General features: G+C 45.4%; 2 protein-coding genes across 10 annotated transcripts in view; one reads left to right on the top strand and one right to left on the bottom strand.

Moving 5' to 3' along the window:
* Positions 1–7,816, bottom strand: part of MORF4L1 (mortality factor 4 like 1) — a 100,674-nt gene extending 92,858 nt beyond the window's left edge. For 2 of the 6 annotated variants that reach the window (XM_085874467.1, XM_085874468.1), the window contains exon 1: positions 7,630–7,806. In XM_085874467.1, coding sequence (XP_085730593.1) covers positions 7,630–7,669 — 40 coding nt within the window. In that variant the 5' untranslated portion in view covers positions 7,670–7,806. Of the gene's footprint in view, positions 1–7,629 lie in introns of all 6 variants that reach the window. The other 4 variants (XM_085874465.1, XM_085874466.1, XM_085874470.1 and 1 more) reach the window with 4 other exon arrangements.
* Positions 7,817–8,527: 711 nt separating this feature from the next.
* Positions 8,528–25,403, top strand: LOC147030418 (alpha-methylacyl-CoA racemase-like). Of its 4 annotated transcripts, none has more exons than XM_085874458.1 (7): positions 8,528–8,613; positions 8,951–9,074; positions 13,102–13,372; positions 14,126–14,269; positions 15,058–15,218; positions 23,987–24,173; positions 24,382–25,403. In XM_085874458.1, the coding sequence occupies exons 3-7, from the start codon at positions 13,102–13,104 to the stop codon at positions 24,777–24,779; spliced, it is 1,161 nt and encodes a 386-aa protein (XP_085730584.1). In that variant the 5' UTR covers positions 8,528–8,613; positions 8,951–9,074; the 3' UTR covers positions 24,780–25,403. The 4 variants fall into 4 exon arrangements, with proteins under 4 accessions (XP_085730584.1, XP_085730585.1, XP_085730583.1 ...); XM_085874459.1 differs by lacking the exon at positions 8,528–8,613 and adding an exon at positions 8,747–8,842; XM_085874457.1 differs by lacking the exon at positions 8,528–8,613 and having other exon boundaries at positions 8,891–9,074.
* The last annotated feature ends 211 nt before the right edge of the window (positions 25,404–25,614 follow it).

Below are 25,614 nucleotides of genomic sequence, written 5' to 3'. Positions count from 1 at the left end.
TGTCTGACCGAGTGATGAGTGTGAAGTTGGAAATTGAAGGGGTGATGATGAATGTCATCAGTGCATATGCCCCACATATGGGGTGTGAGATGGAGTATAAAGAAGATTTCTGGAGTGAGTTAGATGAAGTGGTGGAGAGTGTATCCAAGGATGAAAGAGTGGTGATTGGAGCAGATTTCAATGGGCATGTTGGGGAAGGGAATAAAGAGGATGAGGAGGTGATGGGTAGGTACGGTCTCAATAAGAGAAATGTGGAAGGGCAAATGGTGGTAGAGTTTGCAAAAAGAATGGAAATGGCAGTGGTAAACACGTATTTCAAGAAGAAGGAGGAACACAGGGTGACATACAAGAGTGGAGGAAAGTGCACACAGGTGGATTACATCTTAAGCAGGAGATGCAACCTGAAAGAGATTAGTGACTGTAAGGTGGTGGCAGGGGAGAGTGCAGCTCGACAGCATCGATTGGTGGTCTGCAGGATGACTTTAGAGGTGAGGTTGAGGAAGAGAGTGAGGGCTGAACCAAGGACCAGATGGTGGAAGCTGAAGGAGGAAGACTGTTGCGTGAAATTTAGGGAGGAGGTGAGACAGGCGTTGGATGGTGGTCAAGATGGGTGGGATGATTGGGCAACGACAGCATAAGTTGTGAGGGAGATAGCTTGGAAGGTACTTGGTGTGACATCTGGACAGAGGAAGGAAGATAAGGAGACTTGGTGGTGGAATGAGGAAGTACAGGAAAGTATAAGGAAGAAGGGCTTGGCGAAAAAGAAGTGGGATAGTCAGAGAGATGAAGAAAGTAGGCAGGAGTACAAGGAGTGGCGGCGAAAGGCAAAGAGAGAGGTGGCAAAGGCTAAGAAAAAGGCATATGACGAGCTGTATGAGAAGTTGGACACTAAGGAAGGGGAAAAGGATTTATACCGATTGGCAAGACAGACGGACCGAGCTGGGAAGGATGTGCTGCAGGTTAGGGTGATAAAGGACGCAAATGGGAATGTGGTGACAAGCGAGGAGAGTGTGTTGAGAAGGTGGATGGAGTACTTTGAGGAGCTGATGAATGAAGAAAATGAGAGAGAGAGAAGGTTGGAAGAGGTGGAGATAGTGAATCAGGAAGTGGGGTGGATCAGTAAGGATGAAGTGAGGACTGCTATGAAGAAGATGAAAAGTGGAAAGGCGGTTGGCCCAGATGGTATACCAGTGGAGGCATGGAAGTGCTAAGGAGAGATGGCAGTGGGGTTGTTAACCAGATTGTTTAATAAAGTCTTGGAAAGTGAGAGGATGCCGGAGGAGTGGAGATTAAGTGTACTGGTTCCAATTTTCAAAAGTAAGGGTGATGTGCAGAGCTGTGGAAATTATAGAGGGATAAAGTTGTTAAGTCACACCATGAAGGTGTGAGAAAGAGTAGTGGAAGCTCGGTTGAGAGGAGAGGTGACAATCTGTGAGCAGCAATGTGGGTTTATGCCAGGAAAGAGCACCACTGATGCGATGTTTGCTTTGAGAATGTTGATGGAGAAGTATAGGGAAGGCCAGAAGGAGTTACACTGTGTGTTTGTGGATTTAGAGAAAGCTTATGATACGGTGCCAAGAGAGGAGTTGTGGCATTGTATGAGGAAGTCGGGAGTGGTGGAGAAGTATGTGAGGATCGTGCAGTATATGTATGAGGACAGTGTGACAGCGGTGAGGTGTGCGGTAGGAATGACGGACCAGTTTAAGGTAAAAGTGGGATTGCACCAAGGATCGACTCTGAGCCCTTTCCTGTTTGCAATGGTGATGGACAGGTTGACGGACGAGATCAGACTGGAGTCCCCATGGACTATGATGTTCGCGGATGACATCATGATCTGTAGGGAGAGTCGGGAGCAGGCTGAGGCGAGCCTCGAGCAGTGGAGGTATGCACTGGAGAGAAGGGGAATGATAATCGGAGTAAGACGGAGTACATGTGTGTAAATGAGAGGGAGGGTGGTGGTATGGTGCGGTTGCAAGGAGTTGAGGTGGGGAAGGTGGATTGGTTTAAATACTTGGGATCAATTGTCCAAAGTAACGGAGAGTTTTTTTTTTTGTTTTTTTTTGTTTTTTTTTTGTATACCTTGTCGAGGCTCGTATGAGAGCAAACACACAACTCACAGCAAGGAGGCATGAGACAAGAGGGGCGGGAGTGGAAGGGACAAAACAGTGGGGAACAGACACATTAGGTGAACTGTGGAAGGGAGAGGGATGGGGATGGGACGGGGAACATGGCGAAGAGAAGATGGACATTTCAGGGACTTTCAGGAAGGAAAGCAGGAGAAATGAAGGAAGTGGGCTTGGGTGGATTATCGGGGGTAGAAAAGATCGAGGATTTGGATGGGGGAAGATAAGAGGTGGTGGTGAACAGCTGTTTTGAAAGCCTGGAGGGAAGAATGGGAAAGAATAGAGTGAGGAAGTGTGGTGAATTAACGTGAATCGAGGGACATGACGCGGGATCACATGTTGTGCGTCTCGCGTATGAGGGGATGTCTCTCTGCGGCACGAGTGATTGTCCCCGGGTCATTGCTATTGACATCGGCTGTCCACTTGATGCTCGTTAACTGAAGGTGCTCATTGACTGGTGAGAATGGAGATTATATCGAACTCCGTGCTTACGCGGATTTAGTCTGCAATGGTTAACTGCACATGTATACGTTACTGCTTATGTACTCCTAGCTGAACCTGTATTTCCTGGTGTGCCCACAGAAGCAGCTCCAATCAAATGGAATAAAGCCTAAACTCTGAAGGTTCATCTCTCGCTCTCATGTCAGGAAGTTTATTCCAAAGGCGGGAAAAAAGAGGAATGAAAGAGTGAAGATGAGCAGTGATTCGTGATTTTGGTAGTTTTACCAGAAGGGGGTTGTTGGCGGACCTTGAGCGCCCTGTGGAAATGTGGTGGGGACAAATCGCAGAGAGAGCAGGGGGGGCAAGGCTGGAGAGGAGTCGGTAGAAGACAGAAAGACCACCGACCAACCTGCGGTGATTGAGTGAGAGGCCCAAAGACTCAGCTTCATTGCGGGAGATGCCGATGATCTTAAATGCCCTGGTTTCGACAGCGTTAAGCCGACAAAGGTGGGAGGCAGGAGCACCAGCCTAGAGGGGAGATCAGTACTCCATCAGGCTACGGACAAAAGCTTTGTAAGTGGTCAGGAGCTCAAGAGGGCCGAGGAAGGACTTAGCACGACGGAGGATTCCCAGTCGGCGACTGGCTTTTGAGGCGAGGTTGGAAATGTGACTTTCCCAGGAAAGGTCATGGCAGATAGTGAGACCTAGAAGCTTGAAAGAAAAGACTTCTTCCAAAGGATTGTTGAGAAAGTGGATGGGGGGGTTTCTAAACGGTCCTTTCGAAGAGACATAGTGAGAGTGTGAGATTTGTCTGGATTGAAAGACATGTTCCACGTGTTGGACCAGTTTGTGATTTTATCCAGATCTGCAGTGAGCGAAGAAGCTGCTGCTTGCCGGTCTGAGGGATGACAGATGGTACGGCAGAGGGTGGAGTCGTCGGCAAAGAGAAATAGAGGATTTTCCAGAGAGTCCGAGAGATCATTGATAAAAACCAGAAAAAGAACAGGGCCCAGAACGCTACCTTGAGGAACTCCAGCCTGCACAGGAAGAGGGGATGAAAGAACTCCATTTCGGGCCACACGTTGACTGCGACAGGAGAGGAAATCTGCGAGCCATGAGTGGAGATGGCCTTGAATACCATGGGAAGAGAGTTTGGTGAGTAGTGCAGGGTGCCAGACTGTGTCAAAAGCACGTGATATGTCCAGGGATACGGCTCGGATTTCCTGTCTGGCATTGAGGACCTCCATCCATTGATGGGAGAGCAGAAGCAGCATATCCAGGGTAGAGTGACCTGGTCTGAAACCAAATTGATGATTGGAAATCAAGCCATTGGAGAAGAGGAAGGATTTCATATCTGAAGCGATGATGGATTCCATCACCTTGCTGATGATTGGGAGAAGGCTGATTGGTCTGTAGTTATAGGGATCTGTTTTTGCACCTTTTTTATGCAGGGCAGTGATGTTAGCAGATTTCCAAGCAGATGGCAGATGACCTTGGGCAAATGAGAGGGTGAATAGAACAGAGAGAGGGTGAGCAAGAGCAGAAGAGCAGGCTTTGAGGACACGTGGGCTGATGCCGTCTGGACCGGTTGCAGAATTAGTCGAGGTTTGACAGCAAACTCTCCACCTTGTCAGGAGAAAAGGACACAGAGTCCAGGAACAGCTGGGTGTGACTGGGTAAGGTGGGTTGAGATAGTGATGGGTTTAGGACACAAGATTTAGCTGCAAACACCGAGTTTAGACATTCAGCTTTATCACGTGTGGAATCAGCAGTGCGGCCATTTGAGGTAAGGGAGGGGATGGAGGGGGAACATACACCAGAAACAGATTTGATTAAACGCCACCAGGATTTTGAGGAGGGAGAGAGGTTTGAGAGTTCACACTTGAGATGAGAAAGATGTTGTTTTCTGGCTCTCCTGAGGGTAGATACACACTTGTTCCGAGCTTTGTGGAAAGAACTGAGATTGCCCTCAGTTGGGTTTGCTTTCCATGAGGCAAAGGCAAGTTGTTTCAGGACAACTGCCTCGCCACAAGCTTCAGGAAACCAAGGGCGGGAGGAAGGGTAAGACAACTGAACACGAGAGGGGATAAATCTGTGCATGAGGGAGAGCAAGTTTCTTTGAAAGAATTCCCAGAACTAGTTGATGCTGGAGGAAGAAGAGATGGGAGACCAGTCTAGAAGCTTGAGGGCTGCTTGGAGACCCTGCCAGTCAGATTGAGTGAAATGCCAGACTCGACGGCGGTGAGGTGGTTCTCTGATAACAGCCAGAGAGATGTCCACTTTGACAAGGACGTGGTCAGAAGAACCAATTGGAGCGAAGGAAGAGCAGCAGATATTGTCAGGGAAATTTGTCAAAACCAGATCCAGAAGAGATGGAGTACCATTGGTTGAGATCCGGGTCGGAAAGTTGACCGATTGAGTCAGTCCCAATGAGTCGCAGAAAGCTTTTGCTGAGGTGCCATGGCAGGTGAGAGAGGTACCCACACCTAGCCAACTGGCGTGATGACAATTGAAGTCACCACATAAGAGGAAGAGAGAGTTTGGATGAGAAGATAGAAGATGGTCCATGTTTTCGGATAGTGAGGTGTAGATGGAGTCATCACCGTTCGGTGGACGGTACAGTACACATATAAACATGAGGTGGGAGTGGAGGGGAAGCCGAAGCCAGTGGTATTCCTGGGGGTGTGGGGGAATGAGAGCAGTGCATGGAGAGTGAGGAATAGCGTCTTTGATGAAGAGAGCAACACCTCCACCAGGACGAGGCTCAGGTCTGTCATACCGTAAGAGGGAGTAGCCAGGGAGAGATACTTGGGAGTCAGACACGTCTTGGGAAAGGAAAGTTTCTGTTAGGCAGATAATGTCTGGTTTGTCAGTGGCAACCTGTATGGAAAGATCTGAAAGGTTTGAGCGAAGGCCCCGGATATTTGAGGTCCACACTTTTAATGAAGAGGAAGGGGAGGAGGCTTTGGGTGCAGGAGGTGGAGGGGGAGGGGGAGGGTAGGACAAGGGACGAGGGGGGCAGGTAAGGAGGGTTGCTGAAGGAGTGTGGGGTATTGCAGAATAACGAGGGGAGGGGGCCGAATGAGGAGGAGAAAAGGCTCTGTGGTGCTGGGGGAGAGGGGGGACAAGAGACAAGGAAGAAGGCAGTTGAGGATTTGAGGAGGTGAAGTGAAGAGATGGAGGTGAGAGGGCAGTGGAGGGAGGCAGGTTGGTGGATGAGAGAGGGGGCAACTTTGAGAAGGAATAGTGAGGGGGATGAAAGGTGGGAGAAAGGTGAGGGGGGAATTTTTGAGAGAGGTGAGAGGGAGGCTTGGAGGGAGAAGAGTGGGATGGTTGCTTTGAGAGTGAGAGTGAGGGGTGAGGGTGGTGAGTTGGCACTGAAGTTGGAAAAAAAGAATGGTTGATGGGAGAGTGTGGGAGAGAAGTGAAAACGAGAGTGCAGGCAGGATGGAGTGGGTGGAGAAGAGTTGCAGGAGTAATTTGTGACAGAAGGGTAGCTGCAAGAGTGAAGGGGAAAGTATACAAGACGGTAGTGAGACCAGCTATGTTGTATGGTTTGGAGGCGGTGGCGCTAACAAAAAGACAGGAAGCGGAGCTGGAGGTGGTAGAGTTAAAGATGCTGCGATTCTCGTTGGGAGTGACGAGGATGGACAGGATAAGAAATGAGTATATTAGAGGGACAGCGCAGATAGGACGGTTTGGAGACAAAGTGAGAGAGGCGAGATTGAGATGGTTTGGACATGTGCACAGGAGGGAAACGGAGTATATCGGGAGAAGGATGTTGAAGATGGAGCTGCCAGGCAGGAGAAGAGGAAGGCCAAAGAAGAGGTTCATGGATACGGTGAGGGCGGACATGCGGGTGGTTGGAGTGTCAATGGAAGATGTGGAGGATAGAGCGAAATGGAGACGGTTGATCCGCTGTGGAGACCCCTAACGGGAGCAAGCCGAAAGAGGAAGAAGATTTATGGATATACACAATGCCCCAATCCAGTCGTCGTTTACGAGAGCGAAGGAACGGACTGTGTGTGTGGTTGTTGTTTCTGGTTATTGTGTTTACATGGTTTGAAAGTTTTTATTTTTATTTTTTGCACATACGGCCATGCACGTACGGGCACGTACTAGTTATTTTAAACATCTCCATCATGTCTCCTCGTAACCACCTCCTTTCTGGGGAAAAAGCCCCGTCTCCTTCAGCCGCTCCTCATAGCTGAGTCAAGCGTGGCCCGGATTCAATATGGTCATCCTGCGCTGAGCCCTCTCTGTGGCATCCAAGTCCTTCCGGAACTGTGGTGACCAAAACTACACACAATATTCTCGTTGTGGCCCTCACTAAATTCCTGTACAATGTTAACACCACCTCTTTTGATTTATAATTGACCCCCTCCGAATACAACCTAAAACCCGATTTGCTCCACCTGTAGCTGCCTGGTTACCTCCCCCCAAAAGGGCTGGCAGCATGGTCTGGAGGTATGCACTAGCCTGGGTTCGAATCCCGACGCAGCTATAAACTCCCATCGCCGGTGTTTCACAGGCAGAGCGATTCTCATCGATACGTGTGCCGTCCCTCGGAGAGTCGTCCAACTGGGTGTCCCATTCGTCGGTGGACGTGGAAGATCGCACGGTGTCCTTCACGAAGAGTCGGCGAGCTCTCGCCGGCATCGAATTGCATCATCAATTCATGAGAGTGATAAAGCCAGTGAGTGAGCGGTTATCGAGTCTGAGGTGCAAACTGAGGTGCGAAAGGCGCCAAAAAAAAAATAAAATAGACAAAAGCAAATAATACAATACAATTTTACCTCAGAGTTTGAACATCATTTGAAGGTGACAGTTGTACAACACGTGAGGAACATTGCTCTGAGAACAATAAATCATGAAGTTTGAAAAATATATATATATATATATATATATATATATATATATATATATATATAATATATCCCTTCGCACAAATTTATATACTCAACAGCAATGCATAGCGAAAGGCCCAAAAGGAATGGTTTCACTTAACCATTGTTAACTATTAAAACGGCTCAAACCGAGCAAGCAATTCAGTTAGCGTACAAACCTTCTTGAAATTTTGGCTTTGGCTCTGGCTTCGGAGCCATTGCAAGGATTTCTTCCTTCTTTCCTTCCTTTTTTTCTTTCGTTCTTTTTTTCTGGTACGTTCGGTGAAAGTAAACGGCGCAGCAAGCCCTTATTTTCTTCACAAAGTATCGTGATTATATTTTTAAGATTATCGACAAATTTACGTCAAACTGAACGAAAGAAAATATTACAACGTAGTATTGAAAAGAACATTAACCGCCAACATAAACTTAAAAAAAATTTTTTTTTTTAATCTATAGCGAACTATACTGCCATGGCCGGCGTTCAGTGCTTTATCGTAGCAATTGCAGAATACAAAAAAAAAAGGTTTTTGACTATCAAGTTATATTTACACATATCCCGAAGTACTCTTGATAGTTGTTTCGAAAGATGTTCGAAATTTTGTTCCGCATCGAGAAGACTTTAAACCAGAATTCTGAACGCAGACCCAAACGAATACACCGCTTAACATGCTGTAACTTCTCAGCTCGAAGAACGAAAGTCGAAACGAAATCAATTGGCTTGACTTTTGCATAAAAAAAACATGTTATATAAGGAGAGGGGTGTGTGCAGCTACCAAGCGGCTAGCTAGCGCTTGCCAAGCCAGCCGTTCCTTATAAACGGTTTGGAATGAAGTGCTGCCTTGAGGACTTAAGGCACTTGGCGAGCAACTTGGGAACTGAACGCCATTGAACTCTCCACAAGACTGTAAAGATTATGAGCGGTGCGAATTTGTCGCCACCGACCGCCATCTTGGGAGGCCCACTCGAAGCAGATATATTTCGACCGTCGTGATAAATTCTCGGGAGATGTTGGAAGATTGAATGTTTGAGTTGAAAGTCAAAGTCGATGTGAACACTTTCACATCAACACAATGCAACACGGGATGCGATGAATCATGAACTGCGCTTAGCAACATGGCGGCGTGTGCGTGGAGAAGGATAAGCGCGGTGGCAACACAATGGTACGTGCAACGTGAAGAGGGGCCCTGGACACAACTCATGACGTGTCTGGACAAGTGCACATCAATGTAACTTCGCCGTTTGGTTGAGATTACAACATCGTTTCGTGAATAAGTTTATTTTAAAAAAGCATGAAGACAATCACTTTCATCGATTCGCACAAAACCCATTTCCGGGTATCAGCGGAAGTGGGCGGGGCTTGTTTGTTGTTGTTGTTGTCTTCCTTCCCTTGTGAGTGTTCTTGAAAATATCAACTTCTAATTTTAGATAATATACATTTCCACGTTTCATTGTTTTGTACTTTTGGTAACTTTTCCTTTCCATTTGCTTTTTTTCCAGATTGGCGTACCAGCGAAGTATTTCTGCCCGATAGGGATGGATACGATAGTTGCAAAGAAGTGAATTGATCTTTTGAAAACCAAAATAAGCAGTGAAGGAGGAATTGTTACCAACACCACCGAAGGTGAAGGAGGTTCATGTTTTCATCTCTTTCTGTCTGTCTGTTTGTTTGTTTGTTTGTTTGTTTGTCTGTCTGTCTGTCTGTCTGTCTGTCTGTCTGTCTGTCTGTCTGTCTGTCTGTCTGTCTGTCTGTCTGTCTGTCTGTCTGTTTGTTTGTGTGCACGATATCTCCAAAAAGTTGTGGACAGATTCTGACAAAACTTGGTGGACATGTTGGGTGTGTGACGAGGACGAACTGATTCGATTTTGGTGAAGATCCGAAATCCGGATCTGGATACGAGAATTATTTAATTATTTAGGTGATTCTTCATCATTGAGAGAAAGGGCCAAAACTGATATAGTGATATATAGCATGATATTTAAAAAATGTAGTGGGCCAGATATGTTCTCGTGGATCAGGCATTCCGTGGTGGAGGTATGTGCTCTACCAAGTGCCCTTCAAGTTATAAATGTTTGATTCAAACTTCCAACGATGGTGAGAAATTCTGTGCTCTAGAATGTTGTGAATGGTCATATGACAGGCTGGTTTCTGTTTCATAAAATTAATCTATGTGGCTAATATTGAAGTTCTTTACGAAGAAAAGACAGTCGACCTAATCATATCTGATGTACGTCTCTGTCGATGCTGAAGAAACTTTCTGTTGGAATAACAATCCAGACCTCAGACCAAAAACAAAATAATAATATAGTCATAATAATAATAATAATAAATTGATTTACAATAAAAAAATTGATTCATAATTAAGTATGACAGTTCGTCAGCCCATCAGCCTGGTGTTGGCGCAGTGGTTAGGGCAGCAGCTTGGGATCCAAAAGGTCCTGAGTTCAAGCCCCGTTGGGCCACTGAATTAATACACCAGGGGGTTGACTCAGCCTGTCATCCTTCCGAGGTCGGCGAAATGAGTACCAGTGTACTGGGCCGGTGTATACCCCGGTTAAAATAGGTGTACCATATCCCTGTGTCGTAAGAGGCGACCAGGGTTGCGTCAGGAAGGGCATCCGGCGTAAAACATGTGCCAAATAACTATGCGGATCATACGGATGATCCGCTGTGGCGACCCCTAACGGGAGCAGCCGAAATAATAAGAAGAAGTGCGTCAGCCCATCATGACCGGCGCTTGTCCCCATCTCATCACTTCCCCATAGTCATGTATGCTCCTCGTAGAAACATAAGTACAGCAGCTAGATCATCACGCGGAAGAGCACATGCCTCCGCCAGGCTGAACAATTTACATTTTGTATTCCACTGATGGGCCAGATCTACATCTGGACCTGAACCAAAATCGAATCAAATTGTTCTTGTCACCGACTCTCCCATCCACCAAGTTTTTTTTGATAACTCATACACAACTTTTTTGAGATATTGTGCTACATATCGTTTTTGGCCCGATCTTTTAACAGTAAAGGATCACTGAAAAATTTCTAGTATCCAGATCCGGATCTTCACTTAAATTGAATCGATTCATCCTCGTCACATACTCAACCTGTCCACCAAGTTTCATCCCAATCTGTCCTTAACTTCTTCTCGCAGTTATCCTGCTCACGGACAAACAGCGGTTGAATTTAGTGACCTGATATGCAAATCCTGTTCAAGCTTCAAGTCAGTCAGATGAAAATTGATAAATCGAGAAATATTTGGCCCATGTCGAGCTCAAAAATAATTGGTAGTTGAATTCAGTGACCTGGTATGCAAATCTTGTTCAAATTTCTGGTCAATCAGATGAAAATTGAGGAATTTAGAAGATTGACAAAGTTGGTGACCTTTGGCCAATGTTAACCTTTTGACCTCAAAAACAATAGGCTTCTTGCTTTTGACGAACTCTACTAGGTGGTGAAGTTTTGTGAAGATCGATTTGAAATTGTGACCTGGAGGCGGTTGACGTACAAACAAACAGAATAACACACGTGATCAACCAATGTAGTGTACTTGAAAAATCTTTCATTTTCGCAAGTAACAAACAGGGGTGAATACATAACCTCCATCCACCTTCGGTGGCGGAGGTGACAACAAAAAAGTGCAAAAAATAGCCACATACATAAGAGTTCAAGGTGAGTGTTACATCAAAAACCCAGGCGGAAGAAACCAGAAATAATCCTGGACTCGTGCTACAGACAAGAGAGGGGGGAGGGGTTTCGGTTGGGGGGAAATAAGGTATGAATGATTAAGATGCAAAGTATGTGATGATGTCAGAACAAAACCCAAATCAGAGCAGGTTCCAAATAAACTGGTATACATCTACCAGAGTAGGACCGACATTCTTATCTGCCTATTTGTCCCACGAATCAAAACTCTCTGGTACTTGCACATTATACATTGAGTTCGCAAAATGATGGGTATTGTCAACTGTAGTGATTGACCTTTGAGTACTTCCCTCGATCGTGCATCCATCATGACCCGATATTGTTACGAATCTGGAAGCCATTTGCACACAGACAGACAGCAGTCCCCGTAGCTCAGTTATTTCGAAAGAGTGTGTGTTTAGAGTCAGGGTCCCGTCCTTCTGTCTCATGGGAATTTCGTGTGTGCGCTGTGAGTTATTTTATAGTCAGGTTTATTACATCTACTACAACGACAACAACAACAACAACAACAACAACAACGGCACCGTCCCTCACTCAACCCGGTCACCATTGCCCACGTGTTTTTGGCTGAAGGCATGGGCGGAGCCTCCATCACCTCAGATCGAGGCTCTGCTCCAAGGAAGGGCATGGGACGTTTCCTCCAGCCAATGAGCGAAGGGCGAGCATCGCACGCGCGCCCCAGCCAATGGGAGGCCAGTGTGCCAAAAGCTACAACAGAGCCTCTTCGGGAGGCGGGCCTCCGAGATGCCTCGACACACCCCTCGAGACGACCGTCCAATCAGGAGGCGAGTGGGAGGAAAAAGAAATCGCTTCCACCTCAAGAGAAGAAGGGTTGGTCGTTGTTAGAGCGTCTGCAGTCTTGGTGGCGATTGGCTTTGTCTGCTGTCGTGGTGGTTTGGTCTCGGTCGTCGTCTGCGGCCCCTTTGTGGTGGCTTCTGGTGGTAGTGGCAGCCGAGTAGCCAGGAACGTGGGCCGTGGACTTCGGGTCCCACCGTGGTGGTTTGGAGTCGGTGTGACCACACGAGGCGGGAAGGTACCCCGGCCCGGCTCTACCCAATAAAGATCCACAGTGTCCATTTTCGTGTGTGTGTGTGTGTGTGTGTGTGTGTGTGTGTGTGTGTGTGTGTGTGTGTGTGTGTGTGTGTGTGTGTGTGTGTGTGTGTGTGTGTGTGTGTGTGTGTGTGTGTGTCCGTGGGCCCCGTCTGTAAGTAGAATTGTTAAGTGCCTTGTACATTGTGAACTACATTTCTTATTCGTGATAACTCTGATCTGTGTCTCCCTTCCCGATTATTGTAAAATAAACCCCCGTGTTAAATGCACCAGCTCGTTTTCTGTGCTTTCTTTCATTGACCCAGCACGGTGCGTATTGAGAAATAGTAAGGCCGTTGGTGCCGTAAGTTGTGATTGGGACCAGCGCGGCTCTGGTAACTCCGCTCGGTTACACTGGACTGAGGTCGCTAGAGCGACCCGGTTCGACAGAGCGACCCGGTTCGACAGAGCCCGTCGAGGGTGTGGTTTCCCCGGTAGCTAAACTGCGTGGCTATTTAGGTATATTGGAGATCGAGACAATTAACCCTACGCCACGCGGTCGAAATATTGGCGTCCACGGTCCGCTAAGGGACCCGTGACTTTCGGAGTTGTCCTAAATTGTCCTAGAGAATCACGACTTAAATTCCGGGTGTTCGGTGGGAGACGACTCAACTGCTCCACCTAGTGGTCGTTTATCGCCGCCGAACTCCGGCCCACAACAATATGTCTTGATTTTGGAGCTGGAACTAAAAAAATATCTCAATTGTTTTGTAGAATGTAAATGGAGGGTTCTATTAAATATTTTCATCCAAAATGTTGTGAAATATTTGATTCTTATCTTGATGTTATGATGATTGTGAATAAAATAGGAATGAATTGTTATTATTTTTTTGAACTACAGCCATTTATGTTTTCTGCAGATGCAACGTGGAATGGCACTGAGCAGAGTGCGTGTGCTCGAGTTGGCTGGTCTTGCCCCAGTCCCACTCTGTGGCATGATTTTGGCCGATTTTGGTGCAAACGTGGTCACGATAAATCGTGTCCAGGAATCTAGGGGTATCTTAAATCACGGAGGGTGGCTCTCCAGGGGGAAACGGTCTGTGGCAGTAGATCTCAAACTACCGGAAGGAGTGGGCGTTCTGCAAAGGCTGTGCAAGGATTATGATGTCCTTATTGAGCCCTATCGACCTGGTGAGCTTTGGTGCCCATTGTGTGTGAATTGCCAATGGAACCTTGTGATAGCTAAGATTCGAAGTACTAAAAAATCGGTATTTTTTTTCAATGTAAACCTCATCTATACAGGTTGAGTCAAAAGTCTGGAAACACAAAAGTTTGCTTGTTATTAGCTCGCCTGGAACGTAGTTCCGGAGAGCTTATGGGATTGCGCATCGACAGTCCGTCCATCCGTCCGTCCAAAAACATTTTAAACTTTTTCTCTGAAACTACACACACAATTTCGATGAAACTTAACCACAACCTTCATCACCCATGATGTACCAAAGTTTGTTCACGACATTTAAAAAATATCGGGGTCGAAGGAGATCTATGAGGGGGAGGGGGGGTTGCCCCACAAAATAGGTATTTGCTTTCTTCTCAGAAACTGGACACACATTTCCGATGAAACTTGGCCACAACCTTCATCACCCGTGATGTACCAAAGTTTGTTGACGCCATTTAAAAATAAATCGATCAATCAATCAAATCGGGGCCAGAACATTGGTTCATTGGCACATTTTCCTAATTCCGTCCCATGTTGACTTCCTCCTCAGTATCATTATTCTACCAGGTGAGCGTCCGTGGGTATTGCCCCTATTTTTTTTTTCCTTTCCTTCCCATGCTTCTGGACTTTTGACTCAGCCTGTGTATCGTTTTTAATCGGCACAATTGTGTAAATTGCTTTCAAACAACGATTCTGCAAGAATATGCCTCCTCTGACCCATCAAGGTGTGATGGAACGGCTTGGTCTTGGACCAGATGTCCTCATGAAGGTGAATCCACGATTGATCTATGCTCGGCTTACGGGCTTTGGACAAAATGGACCTTATGCTCATGCAGCAGGGCATGACATCAACTATGTTGCCCTTTCTGGTATTTCATTCCTTTCCCTTGTTCTACATTTCAACCATACTTGATAAAGCGGACCAGGACTTGCTGTTTTGAAGGTTTATTTGGATACGAGTGTGACGAGGCTTTTTGGACGACAGAGCTAGTGGGGACGAATGAACCTGCCTACCGGAATGGTCACAGTAACACTGATATACCAATTGCAGACATTTGATGTTCACCAACATTTCGCAAATCCCAGACTAAAAGCAAAAAGCACAACCATCGTGTCCACGACTCGACGGGTATTGTCGACTGCAGCGAGGTTTTTGTTAACAAGCCAAAAAACACAAGTTCGGACAATCCAATGCTTCAGCCACAGAGTGGCCCTCATCAATAACTCTTGTCTTCACACAGGCTGTGTGTTCACACCTCTTAAATGCTCTCCCAACCTCCACTTCCCTGCTTGACAAGACCCAGGAAACGATTTAAATCATAATCACTTTATCTCTTTGATAGAATGCAGGAAGCATAGTTGACATTAACATCTGAACACATTGCTCATGATTCTACGATACAAATTTGTCTGTTGTCCGCCCTTGTCCTTGAAATTCCTCCTGAAGGACACTGGTACAGTATTTCCCACTGTCCTTGTCCTGCATGTAATATATGTGCAAGCTACTCTCTGAGCCTTGGGAGGAGGAAGGGGGAACTTTAAAAGAAGCTTTTGTCTTATAGAAAGCTATAATGCGCAGGTATTTAATTTTTTTTTTAACATTTTATCACACAAAGTACAGTATGTATTTGCATTTCATTCAGTTCTTCCCTCACAGGCCTGCTGTCCATGATGTGCAAGAAGGATGAGAATCCATCACCACCCTTAAACCTCTTGGCAGACTTTGCAGGTGGCAGTGTGCTTTGTGCCCTGGGCATTGCACTCGCTCTGCTGGAAAGGAGTCACTCGGGCAGTGGACAAGTTATCGATGCGAGCATGGTGTGACAAGAAAGCAGGGTTATTTTAATTATTATTTACATAGATAAGGCAAACGAGGACATTTCATGCAGTATTAAACAACTCACCATATAACCTAGCATCAAGCATGCCGGTCAGTTCCTCCCCCCACCCCCCATAGATTTTGGTGTCTTCTTTGACAATGTTGTAAATCAATGCCTGACAATATTAGCCTCATTGCACAAAGTGTGATCGACCACCAACCTCTTTGGAGGATTTTCCAAGCTTAGCCATTTCTCAATGTCGTTGATATTGTTTCCGCTGCGCCACCGGTCTGGTAGAGGGCGAAAATGTCTCCGCGTCTGCCCAGGTAATTTGGGCACGAATCGGCATTTCCGAATGCAGTGGAGGGGTGGGGGGGGGGTCATGTTATTATCTTTATGATGATTAACACCATAGCAGAGTACACACCCGACAGGCGATCTTGCTCCAAGCGTGCAACACATTTTTCTGACACATCCCTTTATTTGGGTGGTGCATAAAATACAATTAACCCGTGTTGCGTATATGAATCAAAAACATGCGTACTGCTTGTGTATAAATATAATACAATGTGGTTATACAACTTGGATAATTCCAATTGCACCCACCCTCCCCCGATGGAAGAAAATACCAAAATGGGTGAAAATAATTTTATTTTTCAAAAACTTGATGGAATCAAACAGCACTTGAACATGCACAACTTCAGGCTCCCCTCATTGATCCCTGAAAGTTTCAGCTTCCTTGAGCACTTCTGGTTCTTGAGCGACGGTGGCGGTTCTTTTCAGGGTTTCTGCCGACTTTCTCAGAGATAAATTTTCTTGCTCATTTTTGTCACGTTTTAACTATCCTTTTGTTATCTCTGTGTTTACTGTGTTTCCAGTTCAGTTTTGGGTTAAAATTTGTACCAATTGGTGAGTATTCGTCGATCTTTTCATATCACGTTTCCTTGAGGCCTACCCTTCTTCTTCTTCCCGTCTGTGATCACGATCTTGTTGTTGTGTTTTCTCTATCACCTGCAGTTTTATTTCCTCCCCTATACCTCCACAACACCTTCAATTTCCTCGCAACTATACCCTCTGTTTCATGTCTTAAATGATGACAAAAAAGAATCTTCTCCCTTCTCACCTTTCCCTCCCGTAACCATGTGGCTTCCTGTATGGACGCTTTCTCTCCGTTCTTATTCTTCCCTTTCCACATTTCCAATCCCACTTTGATCGGGAAGGTATTCACCACTCACCTTCAGGACTTTTTTCTTCACTCTTCCCTCATCTTCCATAATCTTCAAACAACAACAACAAAAACAGTTTTTTTTAAATGTTTTGACTTCCCCTGTTCTGCCTCTCCGGTCTGGACCGGATAGCATACAGCTAACCCCCATCCGCCAATGAACGTAACGTCTAACAACCATGCTGAGGCTTAGAGTTCTTTATTCTTGACGAATGGTATGAATTGTGGTAATCGCTGTAACAAAAACAAAAATAAAATGTTATAGTAAGTTGACACAGATATTACGGTGATCGTTATACATGTACAAGATGTATATTAAAATCACTGATCAGAGTAACGGTGTAATGACAAATTGGAGTCACTAGAATAGACCGCAGAGCTTTACATTTGTCTACACATCAAAGTTGCAAGTTCTTTCCTATAGGTTGTTGTAACACAATTGTCAAAGTTCGTCGGTAAAACTAGAGCATCGAACTGTTTCATGCCGACATAAAGTCACAGTACAAAATTCTGGTGTTGAACGATAAACAAAACGCATCACTCGCACTGTTGTTGGCCACAGTCTGGCACAAAAAAGCATTTTTCATCGCAGCGGGCAAAAAAACCACATGGCAAGGCGACATTTTTAACACAGCGTCTCCTGGCTCACGGTAGGCGAAGCCACAGGGAAGCGACAACAATCAATACGCATGACTAGTCAACCGGCACAGTGTGGCGGCGGCATATCTTGGCTTTCGGTAGGCAGAGCCACAGGGAAGCAACAACAATGAATACGCATGACTAGTCAACCGGCACAGTGTGGCGGCGGCATATCTTGGCTTTCGGTAGGCAGAGCCACAGGGAAGCGACAACAATGAATACGCATGACTAGTCAACCGGCACAGTGTGGCGGCACATCCCCTCTCTATCGTGCTCCTCTTGTTCAAAAACCTGATTTCAATTTCATCTGTTACAACACTTCCTTCCTCCATTCTCGAAATTTGTCTGCACTCCATCCATCCTCTGATGTATATAAATGAATCTCTGACCGACGAATTTTTAAAATCTCATTTTGCAATGCTTGTTCGTCTTCCATTATTAATCACTTTTTTTTTTCCAACTTCAGTGCAAATTCATCCCACCTCCTTAAATCTACTTCCTCCTAACTCCTTCCCCATTATACCCTCTCCTGACTCCTCCCATCTTGACCCCCCCCCCATCCTACCTCCTTTCTGAGCATCTCTCCACTGTCCTCTGCCTTACTAACAGTTCCCCCTCTGGTATCCCAAACTGTATAGTTTTCAAACATTTGTGGGCTCCGTTCCAATCTAACAGATATCTCACACTCTCATCCAGTACACTCCTCAATATCTCAAACATGCGCTCTCTTTCTACTTCCCAGCCCCTCAAATATTGTTCGGCCCCCTGCCCGCTCCCATCTTTTCCATACCACTTCCCAGTCTCATCCTTCCTCTCTCCCAACCCCTCCCTTCTCCCTCCTCCCCCTGACCATGCCTGCTTTCATCGTCTCTCCTCCTCAAAACTTCCCTCTCACCCCTCCCGCTCAATTCAGCCACCTCCTCCCTCTTCAAAGAAAACTTCACTCCCCCCCCAAAAGCCCCCCCACACCTTTCTCCCCCCTCACCCTTGTCCCTCAATTCTCCCCTCACCCTTCTCCCTCAATTCTCCCCTCACACTTCTTCCTCAATTCTCCCCCTCACACTTCTCCCTCAATTCTCCCCCTCAAACTTCTCTCTCAATTCTACCCCCTCACTCTTCTCCCTCAATTCTCCCCCTCACCCTTCTCCCTCATTTATACCCCCTCACACTTCTCCCTCAATTATACCCCCTCACACTTCTCCCTCAATTATACCCCCTCACACTTCTCCCTCAATTATACCCCTCACACTTCTCCCTCAATTATACCCCCTCACACTTCTCCCTCAATTCTCCCCCTCACACTTCTCCCTCAATTCTTCCCCCTCACCCTTCGCCCCCAAATCTCCCCCCTCACCCTTCGCCCCCAAATCTCCCCCCTCACCCCTCCCCTTCAAATCTCTGCCCTCACCCCTCCCCTTCAAATCTCCACCTCACCCCTCCCCTTCAAATCTCCCCTCACCTTCACATCTCCCTCCTCAAAGCTGCCTCCCCTCTTCTTACCCCCTCACCTGGGGCCTTCACTCGAACCTGACAGATCTTTCCATACAGGTTGCCACCGACAAACCAGACATAAACTGCTAAACAGAAACTTTCCTCCTTCAAGATGTCTCTGACTCCTTAGTTTCTCTCCCTGGTTACTCCCTCCTCCGTTATGAGAGACCTGAACCTCGTCCTGGCGGCGGTGTTGCTCTCTTTATCAAAAACTCTATTCCTCACTCTCCATGCACTGCCCTCCAAAGCCAGTCACCGACTGGGCAACGTACGTCGTGCAAAGTCGTCCATTGGCACACCTGAGCTTCTAACCACTTACAAAGCTTTCATCCACAGTCTGATGGAGCACTGCTCTCCCCTCTGGAATGGTGCTCCTGCCTCACACCGAGCTCAACTTCATACTGTGGAAAGCAAGGCATTTCGGATCAGTGGTATCTCCTGCGATGAAGCTGAGTCTTTGGGTCTCTCTCACCCAGGCAGGTCGGTGGTCTTTCTGTCTTCTACCGTTTCCTCTCCAGCCTTGCCCCCCCCCCCCCCGCTCTGTCTGTGATCTGTCTCCCCTATAATTCTGCAAGGCATTTAAGGTCCAGCAAAAAACCCCTTCTGGTGATAATGCCAAAATCAAGAATCACTGCTCACCTTCACTCCTTCATTCCTCTTTTTTTGAGGAGGAGTGGAGGACAATTCCTGAGGAGTGGAAGACAGAGTTAATTGTGTTGATATGGAAGGGGAAAGGTGATGTTCAAGATCCGGGGAAGTACAGGGGCATTACGCTCCTCAGTCATGGACCGAAGGTGCTGGAGAGTGTTCTGGATGGGAGGATGAGGAGGAGTGTGGAGATGGAGATCAGTGAAAAGCAATAGGTGTTAAGATAGGGTGGGGGGATGACGAATGGGTGTTCGCTTTGAGACAGTTGGTGGTGAAGAGGTTGGAGGTGCAAGGTGAGACGGCTTTGGGATTTGTGGACCTGGAGAAGGCCTACGACACTGTCCCAAGAGAGATGGTGATGGCACCACTGAAATGGAAAAGCATGAAGGTGAGCTGGAGGGGTAGTATGGGGAGGATGGTGTTTGTGGACAATCTGGCTGTTGTGGTACAGGAAGTACTGGGGAATGGAAGGAGGCATTTGGGCAGCATGGGCTGAAAATGAGTATGGAGAAGACTGAGGTGATATGAGTCAGGCAGCAGAGTAAATAAATGAATATCAGGTTAGAAGGGAAGGAAATCAGGTAGGGAAATAGGTTTGAGTACTTGGGAGGAACAGTGACTGGAGATGGTAAGTCTGAGTCAGATGAGCGGAGGAGGATTCAGGTGTGTGCAAATGCACGGATGAGGGTAGAGGGAGTAATGGTAGACAAATATATCAACAAAACTGAAAAGGAAGGTTCTGATGTCGTGTGTAACGGTTGCCTACCTTTATGATCTGGAGATGGTGGTACTGACGGAGAGACAACAGAGGCTGGAGGTTTGTGAGAACAAGTGGGTCAGGATGATTGTGGGAGTGAAGAGGATGGATGAACTGAGAGAGGAGGTTGGTGTGCAGGTGAGTTTTATGGGGAGATTGGTGAAATACCAGCTGAAATGAGCTGGACACTTGGGGGCAGATGGGGGAAGAGAGAACGGCAAAGAGAGAGAGAGAGAGACAGACAGACAGACAGACAGACAGACAGACAGACAGACAGACAGACAGACAGACAGACAGACAGCAAAGTAAAGGGCAAAGAGAACATCCACCATCCTTCACGCATTCACACCCACCTGAATCCTCTTCTGAACCTCTGCCTCTGACTTACGTTCACCAGTCACTCTTCCTCCCAGGTATTCTAACATATTTCCCTGTCTGAACTCCTTCCCCTCAAACCCGATATTCATTTACTTTCTCTGCTGCCAGACCCCCCCCCCCCCAATCACCTCAGTCTTCTCCACACTCATCCTCAGTCCAGAATTCCAGAATTCCTCTTTCCACTACCCCAGTACCTCCTGAACCTCCCGCTTACTCTCCGCCACAACAGCCAAATCGTCAGCATACGACATCCTCCCCAGATTACCTTTCACATTTACCCTCCTGCTTACCAGCTCAATCACCATGATAAACCTGTGTGGGCTGAGAGAGCTTCCCTGCCTCAAACCGATGTTTAGACTGAACTCCTCCGACATCCCAGGAAAAACCCAAACTCTTCCCTTTATTCCCTTGTACATCCCTTCCGCCAACGTAACTTTTGCTTCGAACACACGAGTCCATCTCATCGTTGCCATCACCATCTCTCTCGGAATAATGTCGTTGGCCTTCTCCTGGTCCACGAATCCCATTGCCATTTCACACTGCACTTCCAACCTTTTCTCCACCAACTGCCTCGGCGTGAACATTGCATCCTTCGTCCCCCTCTCCTTACTAAACCCCTGTTGCTCTTCGCCGATCTCCATCTCCACACTCTTCTTTATCCTCCTGTCCAGAATCATCTCGAATACCATTATGACATGACTTTGGAGTATAATGTCCTTGTATTTCCCCGGATATTGAACATCGCCCTTCCTCTTCCATATCAACACAATTAGCCCTGTCCCCCAAATCCTCCGGAATCTCAGGCTCTCTCACACTTACCGTACATTCAATAGCCTTCTCCATCCAACTGATTCAGACTTCTCCTGCAGCAACTAGCATCTCTGTATGCAACTCATCAATACCTGGCATTCTTCCCTTCTTCATCCTCTTTAATGCTGTCTGCACCTCCTCCTCATCCGTGATCTCCACTTTCCCCTCTACATAACATGGAAGCTAGAGCTCGCCGTTGCTTCCTTCCCGGTTCAACAGCTCCTTGAAATATCCTTTCCACCCCTTTGATGCTGCCCCCTTCTCTGTCACTGGCCTCCCGCTACCATCCTTAATCATCCCCCCACCCCCTCATGTTCCTTATGTCCTCATTCCTGCCACAAGCCAATTTATAGATCATCTTTTTGCCACCATCCTCTTCCAACTTGTAATGATAATGGTACACAATGACGATAATAATGATTATTATGATCATTTTACATAATGATGATAATGATAATTTTACATAATGATGATAATGATTATAATGATAATTTTACGTAATGATGATAATAATAAGGGTACATGGTAATAATGGTGAATGAGTACGTCGATTAATTACGTACTATTGGAATGTGTGTGTTCATTAATTGAGTACTCATGCAATGTGAGTACAGTATGTCTATTAATTGAGTACTCATGCAATGTGAGTGCAGTATGTCTATTAATTGAGTACTCATGCAATATATCTATTAATTGAGTATTCATGCAATGTAAGTGCAGTATGTCTATTAATTGAGTACTCATGCAATGTGAGTGCAGTATGTCTATTAATTGAGTACTCATGCAATGTGAGTGCAGTATGTCTATTAATTGCATACTAATGAAATGTGAGTGCTACGTCTATCAATTACGTTTCATTGGAATGTGTCTATTAATTTTGGACTGCGAGTACATTTGTTTATATCATATCATTGGACTGACTGTGCCTATTAATTGCATACATTAATTACGTTATATTGGAACGTACTGTACCTTTTAGACCTTTAAATGCCTTTACATCCTTCAGTTGACCCTTTTGACTTTTTAAGACCCTTTAAACACTTTAAATCCCTTTAGAACCCTTAGCTTAGACTCCTGAAACCCATTTCTACTCTTTAGACCTGCACACGCTTCAAATATTTTAAGACACAGACCCCTTTGACATTTAGACCATTTTTAGACATTTTAAAACCTTTTAAACCCCTTTTGATAATCAAGACAATTCAGATCATAAATTATGCCCTGAAGATATTTTGAGACCCTTTCCACCTTTTCAGAGCTTTGCCCTTTACACCATTTGTACGTTTCATTTGCAATCGGTGACCTTCCATTTATTTGCACTTTGACATGACTATTCTAATATATTCCCATTTTACCCCCACGGCAAGATCTGTAACAACATTTACTGTGAAGACTTCAATAGAATTCTGTTATATGAAGGAAGTTTTCATCTCACCATGGGAAATTATTTTAAAGAAGTGATGAAACATTTATTAGTGATGGTAAAGCAATGGTATTTTTCAAAATAAACTTCACATGTTATCCAACATGAATGATGTTGATGAGCTTATATCCCTTTCCATTTTCACACTGCAAGTGAACCATGTGGCACTAAATCTTACAGTTGATGGCAGATTATTTTTGTCATTTTGTTCCCACCCACCCTCATCTCTTAACCTTATTAAGTTTTTGGTTTTTTCTCCTCCTCATCATTGTTACATCTTTTTCACACTAAATGTTAGTCCATGCCATTGGGTACTGTACACAGCAGGATTTTTTTGTGTGTGTGAAAAAAGCACTTAATTGGCTTGAAGATATTCATTGTAGGTATTGATGGCATTTCCCAGGGATCTAAAGGTCTTACCCTTGCCAAGTGGGTACCCTACGATTAATATGCAATTGGTCACTGGAGATGAAACCAATACAATTTTTTATTACGGACGATAGGCATCAAAAAGCTACATCTGTCGAACGAACAGTTTCAAATGGAGCCCCTCGCCACCATTGGAGCATTTAAATTGCATCAGACGTGGCAATAAATGCGAATTGTTGCGCCCAGCTTGCCGGCTCAATGACAGCAGATGTCATTTGCATTTTTGCCATCTCCATCCCTACCCCGTTTAGAATCCCATGTGGGAATGGGCAACTTGCTTGTTCTTCTCAAATATCAAACCCTTCCTTTTGGTTTGGAAAAGATTTTCCCAATTCGGTGCACTCTTGACGTCTGCTAAATTTACTTGATACCGAATTGTGGTAATTGGCTGATTTCAGGAGTATGTGTGTATCTAACAATGGTTACATTTCCAATATCGAGGTAATATTGTCCACAAAGCAGAAATTGTTTACTTTTTCCCACACTTTACTTTAACCACTGCACACACCAATACTCCACCAACATCTCCCCCATTGTTGACTCTTAATGCCATTGTGAAATATCTGGGTAAAGAAGGTATTCCTGTCTGTCTTCATCACTCGTGAGTGGTGTGTAATTTATACAGTAGATTGAGGTCTGTTACTTTATTTGAAAACTATGATTGTATTGTACTGTTATAATGATGAGTGCTGTGCCAACACTTTTCGTAATGAAAGTTGTATAATTTTAATATTGGGCATTGGAATGCACATTACGCGATGCCGTTGAACAGTTTCATTGAGACCGGTTTGTTTCGACGTTTTTTGTTTTCGGTGTAGTGGATGCTTCCTTCGAGATTGAGCAATGCTCTGTGATTGGCTATTGAATTAACATATTGCCAAAGATGATAAATTATAGATTTGTATTTACAGATTTTGGAGTTGATTGCAGTTGAAGAAACTCGTTTTCTGCTCTTGCGATGTGCAGGTAGAAGGTGCAGCATATATTGGATCATTTATATGGCAAAGCCAATCTACAGGGATATGGTCTCAACCTGCAGGTGAAAACCTTCTGGATATGGGAGCACATTTTTACAACACATATCGTACTGCCGACAACCGCTTTGTCGCAGTGGGTGCCATTGAACCACAGTTTTATACTAAATTACTTGAAGGTCAGTGAGAGTCCCTTTTCAATCCTTTGTTGGTCGTTATTTTTAATGCAAGGGCTACGTTACTATCATTATTTTGTTTATTTTGCAGTTATGCCTGTCATCCTGAGACTGATCATGTTGGTGTGGGTGGTGAGCTATTCTGAGTATGAATGCTGTGGTTCCTACATTTCGCATAAAGTGTTGACCATTGTTTGTGGTTCTGTCTCAGGTTTGGAGTTGAACCCAGACCAACTGCCACCACAAATGAGCATATTCGATTGGCCTCGCATGAAAAAGATCTTTGCAGAGAAGTTTGCATGCCGCACAATGGCCCAATGGTGCGAGGTGTTTGAAGGCAAAGATGCATGTGTTACTCCAGTTCTTCATGTCACTGAGAGTCCTTTGGACCCGCATGCCAAGGCCCGGTCATCGTTCACCATAAAGGGCGACCCTACTCCTGCCCCAAAACTTTCTCGCACACCAGCAACGGCTGCCCATTCTGTTTCACTTCGGCCTGGTGAGCATACAGAGGTTGTTCTTAGTGAGTGTGGTTTTAGGAACGAGGAAATTGCTGAACTTATTGATGTTGGTGCCATAAAATGTGCACCTCCACATGCTCACCTGTAGTGCAATAATTTTACCTGGTTGCACAATTCGTTTTTCTTGCAAACCTGAAAACATTATAAGCCAGTCCCCTTGCACAGCAGCAGATGGTGTGTGTGTGTGTGTGTGTGTGTGTGTGTGTGTGTGTGTGTGTGTGTGTGTGTGTGTGTGTGTGTGTGATTTCACCTGAGCAACAACAGGTTAAAAGTGCCCCATCTAGCGGAAGTGAGTCGCTGAAAACGCGCGCACACACAGCGCATGTGCGAAAGGCCTCATCTGTGCTCAGACATCATTGTGAAAGTCCCGTATAGCAGTAGCAAAGAAATTACAAATGTAATGTCTGGTGAAGTCCTTCAATTTGAATGTCGGTTTCAAATTTGGCTAGTTTATGAAATGCATAAAGTTGGTGCGGAAACCAAATCACAAACTGAAGTGCTTCTCTTTCAGTCTTGCATTTATAAAGATGAACACGCTGTACAGTGTATTACAAAATTGAAATGAAAATACATGGTGTTTCATTCATCTTTTGAACCACACTTACAAAGTCCTCTTGGAACTGGAACATACCTTCCATATTTTCAGAAATACAGACCGATGGGTTTGGTTTTGTTTCCTATGATCTCAAATAAATTGATTGTGAAAACCCTGTCATGTCCTTGGTTTATTAAAATAAATATTGCTCAATGCCTGGAGTAATAAGTTGTGTTTGCAAAAACCGTGATCAGAATATAGTTCATAAATATTGTGCATGTTATATAACAAACAATAATGGTGAACAGATTGCAGAATTGTCCGATATATATATCACGAGACCAGTCATCCTTCTCTCCATCATAACCAGTGATGCAAGGGATCGATA

The sequence above is a fragment of the Eptatretus burgeri genome, chromosome 3, assembly GCF_056783735.1.
Source record: "Eptatretus burgeri isolate ZD-2024b chromosome 3, Ebu_testis_v1, whole genome shotgun sequence".
Lineage (NCBI taxonomy): Eukaryota > Metazoa > Chordata > Myxini > Myxiniformes > Myxinidae > Eptatretus > Eptatretus burgeri.
The sequence above is the reverse complement of the archived record's forward strand: the minus strand, read 5'-3'. Positions and strand labels throughout refer to the sequence as shown.

Bases quoted from the DNA above. Each gene is read 5' to 3' on its own strand.
- LOC147030418 (XM_085874456.1), top strand. From the start codon at position 11,838: ATGGGAGGCCAGTGTGCCAAAAGCTACAACAGAGCCTCTTCGGGAGGC. The intron at 14,270-15,057 runs GTATTTCATTCC...CTTCCCTCACAG, and splicing joins CAACTATGTTGCCCTTTCTG to GCCTGCTGTCCATGATGTGC. The intron at 15,219-23,986 runs GTGTGACAAGAA...TGCGATGTGCAG, and splicing joins AAGTTATCGATGCGAGCATG to GTAGAAGGTGCAGCATATAT.